The 10,651-nt window shown below is 41.5% G+C and overlaps 1 protein-coding gene across 1 annotated transcript; it reads left to right on the forward strand.

Moving 5' to 3' along the window:
- LOC102964614 (60S ribosomal protein L30-like) lies at nucleotides 1-8,908 on the forward strand. The gene is made up of 3 exons (XM_015536807.2): nucleotides 1-38; nucleotides 1,335-1,727; nucleotides 8,803-8,908. The coding sequence occupies exons 1-3, from the start codon at nucleotides 1-3 to the stop codon at nucleotides 8,906-8,908; spliced, it is 537 nt and encodes a 178-aa protein (XP_015392293.2).
- Nucleotides 8,909-10,651: the final 1,743 nt, after the last annotated feature.

The following is a 10,651-nucleotide window of genomic DNA, read 5'->3' on the forward strand; positions in this document are numbered from 1 at the left end:
ATGCTGACCCTGACCTCTGACTTCCAGCCTTCGGAACTGTGAGAAATAGATTTCTGTTGTGTATAAGCCCCCCAGTCTGTGATACTTTGTTACAGCAGCCCAAATGGACTAAGACAAATGTTAGTGTTCAGGTAGAAGTTTTTCCTGTGAAACTTCTTTCTTCTTTTAGCCATTTTAACTTTTAGAATGTTGCCAAGGAGTCATTCCTACCTTTTCTCTGAACTTTTACAAATTATTTTTTTCCCTAAAATCTAGAATTTATGTATAATTATGGCCAATGGTTATGTTGGGGAACAAGAATGTCCTGTTCCCTTCAAGGTCCTTCTAGCCAGACTTAGAATCAAATTGACATGAGACAGGTTAACATGGGAAACTCAAATTTAAGAGTGTATGTACAGGGAATCTACACAGACATGGAAATCCCAAAGGCAGGAAAAATAAGGTATATATGTCATTCTGGACTAAGGAGAAGGGGTAGGGGTCTGGGACTTCTTTTGAAAGAAGGGATGCAATTCACAGGAAGATGAAAAAGAATAAAGGTTTGGGAAACAAGTATTTTCTGGGCTACTCAGAAACAGTGGGGCATAGAGGACTTTACCCAAACAGGTCTTGTTAGGTTCCTCCCTGTCTGCCATACCTAGTTTATATCATAATGTAGCTATCTATCATGATAGTTCTCTTCCTATAAATTCTTTTTAGGCACATGAGTGAGAAGTAAAGAGGTTTTCTTTTATTTGCTGGGTTTTGATTGCTTTTTAACTCAAAATAATCTTTATGCCAAAGTGGCCCATCTTGGGGTGGCCTGCCCTTGGACCCCAACAATTCCTTCATTCTTTGGCTGTTAATAGTTCCACAAGGATGATAGTCACTTTATCTGGCTATTTATTTGACTACACTAGGGTTAGTGCCTAAGGGTTGTGCCTAAGGCTTAGGAAGAAGGCTCAAACAGTAGCTGCAAAACCAGGGGCTTCTGAATTTGGCAGATCTGGATTCAAATCTCCACAGACCCTCTGATGATCTTAAACAATCCACTTGACCTGTCTGACTCATAAGGTTAAAAATTGAGTCAATTATACAACTTTGCAGGGATGTTTTTAAAATCATAAAGAATGTAAAATTTGCTCAGTGAATGGTAGCTATTGTTATTACTGCCTGAATAATACAAAGAGAATTCTGAACACCGCTGGGGACAAAAGGTCCTTAACATACAAGGGTAGGCCCATAATGTTAGCAGCAGACCTGTCCACTCAGTAATGTTTATGATCTTTTGGAATACATTCCTGCTCCAGCATATGTGCTGATATATGTTCGTGAGCTTTCTGTCCTCGCTCCAGGCCATCTTGGCGACTGCTCTTGATTGGGGTCTTCTGGCACCTAAGACAGGAGGGTCGTAGCCCCGCAAAGAAGATGAAAAAGTCACTGGAGACAATCAACCCTAGGCTCCAACTTGTTATGAAAAGTAGAAAGTGTGCTCTGGGGTACAAGCAGACTCTGAAAATGATCAGACATGGCAAAGTGAAACTGATCCTCCTTGCCAACAACTGCCCAGGCTTGAGGAAATCTGAAATAGAATATTGTACCATGTTGGCCAAAAGTGGTGTCCATCACTACAGTGGCAATAAAATTGAATTGGGCACAACATGTGGGAGATATTACAGAGTATGCACACAAGTTGTCATTGATCCAGGTGATTCTAATGTCATGAGAAGCCTGCAGACTGGGGAAAGGTACATCATGCAAACATTTTTCTTTACTAAAACTGGCCAGAGCTTGTTAAAAGGAAAAAAGTGTGTGTGAGTTGGTAGTGTAGCATAAATAAGTAAAGCTACAATAGGTATCATTAGGGTCGAAATATAGACATATTGGTGGCAACAAGCATACTGATTGAGCACACAGTTTCCGAAGCTAAACTGAATGCTTAAAGTCCTTCTGGGCCACATATTAGCTTTGTGATCTTGGGCAAATGGCTGGGATATTTTGTGTTCCCATTTCTAACTCACTGATCTGTTACAAAGATTTAAATGTATAAATGCATGTAATTGTTTAGAATGTCACCTGGCACATGGCACTTAATGATGTTAGCTCTTATTACCTTGCTGAGGACGGCATTATGTGAAGACAGAGCTGAGAATGACAGAAGCAATAGCATTCCCATGTCAACCAGAGAATCTGCAACAACACTGAGAAATCCTCAGAGATAAACAGGGCTAAGGAAATGAACAAAAGGAAGGTACTGAAACATGTTCACAAGAAAGCTTAGGTTGATAAGTCCTTCCATTGGGAAACATATAGGCATGTCTGGAGGTAATGGTTTCAGTCATGATGTTGTACGAGGTTAGTTTATAAGGGCAGCTGAACATTTACCATCAATTTGGGGGTATCTCTTCCTGAATAATTACAGCCTCCATCTGAGTGGGCTGTCCAAGTGCCCCCTACCCTTTTAGGGGAGTAGAGGTGTGCACCATTCTCCAAGATGGGTTGTAGGTGAACCCATGGGTAGGCAGTTATATATCTTTATAAATCCTTCTCCTCCTCTTTGTTTTTTTGGCAGTCAGTCAATCAAGCTTTAAAAAGATGGGCCCTCAAAGGCTACATGGTGGGATTAAAGTCAGGGATAGTAGCAAAGAAGAGAAGCGTTTGAAACAAGGTCAGTGCCCTTCAGGATTATTTTTTAGACTCTAAGCAAACAAAACACTGCTCAGAGCTAAAATGAACGTGTTTTCAAATGCGAGAAACTCTTCTTAAGCTTCCAACTTTGGCTCAGGTCATGTTCCTATGGTTTGTGAGTTCGAACCCCACTTTGGGCTATGTGTTGACAGCTCAGAGCCTGGAGCCTGCTTCAGATTCTGTGTCTCCCTCTCTCTCTGCCCTCCCCAACTCATGCCCTCTCTCTCTCTCTCAAAAATAAACATAAAAATATTTTTTTAATACTGGGCATGGTAATAATAACATGTAACCCCAAATGTGTTTATAAGGAGTAAGTGAGTTAATACAGCGCCTGGCACACAGTGAGCACTCAGCCTGGTTAGCTTAATCTTTAGGTAGATTTCCCCTAGAAAGCCATTGGCCCTGGACTCTTATTTTTGGGGAGATTTTTAATTACTGATTCAATGTATTTACTGGTAATGGGCCTGTTGAAATTTTCTATTTCTTTCTGTTTCAGTTTTGACAGTTTATCTGTTTCTAGGAATTTGCGCATTTCTTCCAGATTGCCCAATTTGTTGGCATATAATTGCTTATAATATTCTTTTATTATTGTTTGTATTTCTGCGATACTGGTTGTGATCTCTCCTCTTTCATTCATGATTTTAGTTATTTGGGTCCTTTCCTTTTTCTTTTTGATTAATCTGGCTAGGGTTTTGCCAATTTTGTTAATTCTTTCAAAGAACCAGCTCCTGGTTTTGTTGATCTGTTTTACTGTTGTTGTTTTTTTATTTCGATATCATTGATTTGTGCTCTAATCTTTATTTCCCCTCTTCTGCTGGTTTTGGGCTCCATTTGATGGTCTTTTTCCAGCTCCTTTAGGTGTAACGTTAAGTTATGTATTTAAGACCTTTCTTCCTTCTTTAGGAAGGCCTGGATTGCTATAGACTTTCCTCTTATGGCTGCCTTTGCTGCATCCCAGAGGTCTTGGACTGTCACGTTTTCATTTTCATTGGCTTCCATGTTCTTTTTAATTTCCACTTTAATTTCTTGGTTATATCATTCATTCTTTAGTAGGATGTTCTTTAATCTCCAAGTATTCATGGTCTTTCCAATTTTTTTCTTGTGGCTGATTTCAAGTTTCATATGCATGGTATGATCTCCATCTTTCTGTACTTGTTAAGGGCTGATTTGTGATCCAGTATGTGATCTATTCTGGAGAATGTTCCTTGTGCACTTGAGAAGAATGTGTATTCTGCTGCTTCAGGATGAGATGTTCTGAATATATCTGTTAAGTCCATCTGGTCCAATGTGTCATTCAAAGTTACTGTTTCCTTGTTGATTTTCTGCTTAGATGATCTGTTCATCGTTGTAAGTGAAGAATTGAAGCCCCTACTATTGTGGTATTGTTATCAATGAGTTTCTTTATGTTTGAAAGCTGTTAAGTAACTAACTGGTGGTTATAAACTGAGAAACATTTCTTTGTTCAGGAATTCCTCTCTCCACCTTCCATAAATATTCTTGTTTATCAAAAGTAAAGTTTGAGGTAGAGTTTTGAGAGATTCTAGTCTACTTATACCTATTTGAATTAATTCAAAATTCTACTGACTCCTCAGAGTTGATTCAAAACACCATTTCCTCTAGGAAGCCTCTCCAACTACTCCCAGTTATATAGTGAGTCTCACTCATGGCTGCTCAGTGCACATGTGGCCCAAACTTCATATGATGTCAATTGGCTGACATCACATTTTTTATTTCCTTCTCCTGTTTCATCTGAATAAATCTTTTGTTCTGAAGTGTATTTCCAGATAATTGAAGACAGTATATATTCAGCATTTTTCAAAAGTATAATGAATGAATTTATTTCTTTTTTATAATAGAAGTCTGGCATACAAAGGGCAAACTGGGTGGTGACATTTAAAAATCATCATCAAAAAAGAGTTGAGTTAGGGGCACCTGGGGGGCTCAGTCAGTTAAATGTCTGGCTCTTGGTTTGGGCTCAGGTCATGATCTCACAGTTTGTGGGTTTGAGCCCCTGTCAGACTCTGTGCTGACAGCAGAGATTTGCTCCTCTCTCTGTCCCTCCCCTGCTTGTGCTCTCTCTCTCTCAAAATAAATAAATAAACATGGAAAAAAAAAAGAGTCGAGTTAGTTTGCTTGTGTTTAAGGTCTGGTTGCTCTTATTTTGCTCTATGACCCTATGTGAGTTCTCTAAACTCTCCAAACCTTGATTTCTTCATCTGTAATAGAATCATTGAGAACTAAATGGCATAAGCCACATGCCTGAACCAAATCGGGTTCTGGACAAATGTTGGTTTATAACCAGTGTCAGTGGATCTTCTCCTCTCGATCAATGAGACAACTTTGACTTCCATCCATCCCCTTGCGTCCTGATCAATTGACAGCCCAAGTGAGTGATGACTTTCGGAGAGCTTTTTCTGTCAGTCCTGGCTTTTGGTTGAACTCCCAGGAACTTTTTATGGCCATTTTCAACTCTTAGCAGTTCTTAAGCTATATAATGATAAATATATCCTGAATCCTTAGTAAGAATGCAAATTCCAGGACCACAGCCTGGATGATCTTGATTCCTTAAAGCCAGGGAGGGGGGCTCAGGATTCCGCATTTTCAGCATGCACTGAGTGATTGCAGGTGATTCCCATGCAAGTGCTGTAGGAAACACACTTTGAGAAATTTCTAGCGAGGTTTCTAGGCCCTAGAAATAAACTCCTCATCTGTGGATCCAAAAAAGCCTCTAAGCAAGGGTGCATGCACAGACTTTAGGGACTCCGTGAGCTCTCTGAAATTGAAGGCAAGTCACATGTATATACATTTCTTTGGGGAGATGTTTGACTTTAGCTTTCATTTTATATACTTTCATAAACCCTCTATCCCAGTGTTCCCTCTAAACTAAAACAAAACAAAAAAACCTTAAGAGCTATATCTTCATGCTCCAGGCCATTTTCCACCCAGCCCTCAGAGTCTATCTGTCTCTAATAGCCAACCGGACATGGACAGAGCTGTGTCAGCAATTAGTCTACCCACTGCCCCCAACGCCTACAGAGTGCTCCCACACCAAACTCTCATTGTTTTTTATGGCCAACAGGTGGGTCCTCCTTGCCAGGCACAGCTGCATGCCATGGGCAGGAGTGGAGCCTGCAGATGTGGCTTATGTGGCTTATCTTCAGCAGCTTACACCCCTGCTGAGCACAAGTCTTGGAGAAAGCCTGCTATGGCCTCTGTGTGGGTGCCCAGTGAAGGCAAGCCCTTGTCTGGGTTTAAAATTGTCTGCCGAGGTCCAATGTTAGGAGTTCTGTGTTTTGCAGGTTGCTCATGGAGTATCTCCACAGGAATCCAAATTATCTATGCTGGGGAAGGTCTGAACCTCTGTGACAACCTGGTTACTCTCTCTCTCTCTCTCTCTCTCTGGGAAACTTGGCCACACTGAAGCTCCCTCGGGCACTGAGCCTAACCCAAGGTAAGATTTCCCTTTCTCCTTACCTGGGAACACAGTCCAAACAAATCAGCTCCCTGGAAGATGGTGGAGAGCTTGCTCTCTGCTTGTACCCATAGTCCCTTTGATTCCATTTTCTCCGCTGTACGCCTGTGGGGTAAGAGCTGCCTGGACCAGTATTCATTTAAGTGCCTTGTCTCCTAAGCTCTTCTTTTATTAGAGAAACATCAAAGATCCTCTCTTCACTACCAGTACCACTAATGCCTCATTCACCTTTCATGGGAATCCTGTTTCCCCTCTAATGGCCATTGATATGTACTGGGCTTTGGGACATCTACAAATGGCTCAGGTTATTTGCTGGTGATGCATGTATGTGTTCTTCCTCTAAATATCTTCTGTCCCAATCTTTAGAGCTGATTACCTCTGGGTTTCATTTTGTGAAACGTGGTGCTGGAGTGTGAGAGGGCACAGAGGAAGGTGACAGGATGCTGGTGTGGCCAAGCAGCTTTACCTGATGTCTCTTGTGATCTCTGAGCCACCCAAAGGCCTCCTTGGTCCTTTTTTTTTGTCCTTTCCTCCCATGACAAAGCTTTCCTGGAGAAGTCCAGCATTGATTCCTATGCTGCTGGTAAAAATGTCACCCTAGGTCTGGAGATGAAGTGCCTTTTGTATTCACTTCCATGCCTTCCATGGCTCTGTTCTCCTGCCTGGTAGCTTATTCTGTATGAAGAGCTTAGCAGCAATGGGCTCTGGAAGAGAGCAGGCAAATATGGTGATATAAAATGCTAACAACAGCAGATGGCAGGAAAATTTCCTTTAAATTCAGATGAGCAGTTGCTTCTTCTGGTGGGCTTTTATTATTAAATTTATTTCCATCATTTGGCTAGATAGGTCTCTCCTTGTGCTCGCTTATCATGTGCTGAAATCATCTTGCTTTTATTATCGGAAACAAGGAGCTGTTCGTTATACCAATTATAAATATATCCATATGGTCCCATGTGTAATCGTCAACTCAGTAACACAGATGTAGCCTTCATATTTGGAGGGAGTAAATGTTCACCTTATTCTAGAGAAAATGGTAAGCTTCTAAGCTTTTAGGTGCCTACCAACCTTTTTCTTTAGGATAAAGTGAGCCTTTCTGGGAGCCAAAAATTATTGATCCTTTAATTGATTTCAAATACCTTATCTTTATCTTAGCCCCAGAGGTCCTGACTCTAATCTCTGTCTTATAACTGTTGAAACTTAGTGCTCTGATATTAAGCCATCTGTGCTCTCTCCGTGAATTTGTGATTTTTTTCATTTCCAATATCTATTAGGAGGAGCCAAAGCTCATCAAGTTCTTTGGAAATTGAATTAAAGTGATTCTTTTACCGTTTGTCCTCCCTGCCAAAATAAAATTCTTTATCGCTGTTATAGGCAACATCTCCCTTATCACCCACTGCCTTCCTGCTCCATAGTTATATTACCATCAATGTTGTTTAATTTCATATGTAGCCAAATTGGCATCAGCTTATATATATATTTTTACAATTTCCAGGTCAGGAATCCTAGAATTCCAAGGACAGAAAAGGAAATCCAGAGGTCATATAATTCAGTCCTCTAGTTTTCCAAAGAAATGTTCAAGTCATATGGAAGGAATTTATTTTCAAGCAACACATTCTCTGCAACGAGATGGCTACAGAAAGGCTAAGGGATACCAATGGGGCGTTAAAATGAAATGCCTCCTGTTTTTTCACAGGATCTCTAGGTAGTAGTAAGGGACCTTCAGTGCCAGGGGAAGACCATCACAGGCAATTTTGTGAACCCAGTGATAAACCTCCTATTGAAGAGAGATGTGCAGTGAACCTGATTATTTCTCAAAGAACTGTCATTTTCCCAAGAGCTGGCATTTTCAACCTCTTGAAGAACACCAACCACTGTTATCACAGCTCTAACTTGAGCAATCAATCAGGGGTTTGAAACATTAAACTCGAATACATAATTTTAAAGGGGATAATTTTAGCAAGATTCACCTTGAACTGAAACAGCTCCAGTCAGCCCTTCTCCAACAAGAGGGTCACTGCTTGCTTTTCTTGGCACTGACAATTCCCTCCCTAATTCTCCCCATCCTCCTTTCCAACCAGAGGAAATGAGGTGCCAGGCCATGGATTTATGAGATCCCTGAGAAGAATACCCAGAAACTTTGAAAAAGAGGCAAATATAGTCTACTCAGGAGAACTCCCAAGAGGAAGAACTGACTCTTGTTGCACTGCTAAGCAAGCTGCACTTTCCAGGGTAAGAATGACACCAGTGGAAAAGGCGGTCTGAAACTTATCTCTGACCCTATCCGATATCACAAATGATACAAATTCTGTTTTGGAAACCCAACAAACCAGTTTAAATTTAAATTCTTAACTGATGTTCTCATGGCTAATCACATAGCCCTTATTTCTTCTTAGCTAGCCAAGGGGAAATTTATGCTATAGCAAACACATTGTGTGTGTGTGTGTGTGTGTGTGTGTGTGTGTGCGCGCGCGCGCGCACCTAAATAGAAGCCTGTAATTAGTCTAGAAAAGAAAGCACCATTTGGATCTCAAGAAGAGACCATTTGGAATTTGGAACATGTTTTCACTGCCTGGATTTGGTAATCTAAGTCCCTGTCTTCAGGGTCTCTTATAAGAAGGGATACCCATTTTTGTTTCTGTTTCTGGTAACTGCCTGTGTTGCAGTTGGCTGATGCCTCCTGTCCAGAGTTATAAAGGCCACTGTGCGGCCATTGTCTTGTCAGATGTTAAGCTACTTGTTCTGCAACAAAAGGAACAGCACCAGCAGTAAACCCCAGGCCCACCATAGACTAGTTCCTGTGGTCTGTTCAACCTCCTGATCAGCAAAAGCTCGGCAATGGTGGCAATCTGAATATCTTAGATGAGTGTCCTGCAGCCTAACTTTATCTGTCCTTGGCCAAAAGGGGTAGCTGAGGAAGGAAAGCAGCTCTGACAGCCAGGAATTCACCTGGCTTTGTCAGTGGGGCAGTGGCATCACGAGGTGCTTCCTGTCAATTAGAGCTAGGCTTTGGTGTTCCCCCTTTTAATTATAGACCATTTCAAAGAACAGCAATGCCAGGCAAGGCCACTCAGAAAAGGCACAAACAAGATCATTCTGTAATCATGTCTGAACACAGACAAAAACATAAACATTGTCTCCACCACAGAATGACCCTCATCCTGGATAATATAAGCAAGGATTTGTCTTTACTAATCCCAGCTTCAAGCTCACTCCATCCTTATGGCCTTCTAGGTAAGAAAAATAGTCACCCAACCGTAGAATTACCCTACTTCCTGACAGCATCCAAAGTAGAGCAAACCACATTTCCCTGTAAAATGAGCAACCTGCCCACCAGAAGCCCAAATTCCCTAGTCCCTTCTAACACCCTCTTACTGAGGTACCCTACCACTCCCCATCATGTGCATTCTCTCCTGTTGCAAAAGCTCAGTTCCCTGACCTTTGTTCAGCTGCAGATGTGTTCATGGTGGTCTTTGGATGAAGGGCTCCTCTTGTGCTATTTCACATCTCAGTAAACATCCTCACTCAAGCATTCTGCTAAAATAGATCATGGGTATCCCCATGGGATCATGAAGTCATACCTGACATCTTCCTGTAACCCCATCCTGCATCGATCACAAATCCTGATCATTTTTACCTTATAATAGCTCTCATAACCCTTTCCTTCTCTACATCTTCAAAGTAACCTCTGTTTTCCAGGTGACAAACATCTCTCCCCTCACCTACTGCCCACCACGAGTCTCTAACCTAGTCTTCCTGCTGCTCCCTTCACTTTCTCCAATCTGTATCCCATACTGCAGCTGGAGTAATTTTTTCTAATTAGAAACCTTACAGAGCCAGTCTCATGTTGAAAGCACTATGCTTCCTAAAGCCTCAGTTACTGACAATGGCCATGAGGGCCATAAGAAGTCTGACCCATTCTTACCTCTTTAGCCTCATCTCATGTTATTTCCCACTTTTCTGATCTAGCCACATTGGCCTTCTCTCATTTTGTTGAACACCATATACTTCCTGCTACCACAGGGGATTTGTATATACCATCTCTCTGGAAGTTCACTCCCTTTCTCCTTCACTCTTCACCGTTCAGATCTCAGTTCAACTGTGTCTTGGGCTAACCTCCTCTGACCACCCTAAGTCAGTTCATGTTATTTATATCTCATACCACATGCCTCTCTCTGTGGTAGCAGAGTTGAAATTTTATTTTTATTGATGTCATTCTTTGATTGATACCTGTCTCCTCCAAAGATGCCTTACACTCAGTAAGTGCTTAATATTTGTGGAATGAGTGACAAGTCTCTGCTCTGCCACTGGTGAGCTGCCTCATTTCGAACATGTCATTTAACCTTATTAACTACCTTATCTGGTTGAGCTGCCATAACAAAGGTCTGCAGAATGAATGGCTTAAACAAGACACTTATTTTCTCACAGTTGTGGAGACTGAAAGTCTAAGATCAAGAGGTCGTCAGAGTTGGTTTCTGGTGAGAGCTCTTTTCCCGCCTTGCAGATAGCCACCTT

This window comes from Panthera tigris, chromosome D3 (assembly GCF_018350195.1).
Source record: "Panthera tigris isolate Pti1 chromosome D3, P.tigris_Pti1_mat1.1, whole genome shotgun sequence".
Taxonomy (NCBI): domain Eukaryota; kingdom Metazoa; phylum Chordata; class Mammalia; order Carnivora; family Felidae; genus Panthera; species Panthera tigris.

What these genes read in the sequence shown, in the direction of transcription:
- LOC102964614 (XM_015536807.2), top strand. Translation starts at nt 1, where the DNA reads ATGCTGACCCTGACCTCTGACTTCCAGCCTTCGGAACT. An exon ending in GACTTCCAGCCTTCGGAACT is followed by an intron (nt 39 to 1,334) that starts GTGAGAAATAGA and finishes TCCTCGCTCCAG; the next exon opens with GCCATCTTGGCGACTGCTCT. An exon ending in AGCCTGCAGACTGGGGAAAG is followed by an intron (nt 1,728 to 8,802) that starts GTACATCATGCA and finishes CCTGTGTTGCAG; the next exon opens with TTGGCTGATGCCTCCTGTCC.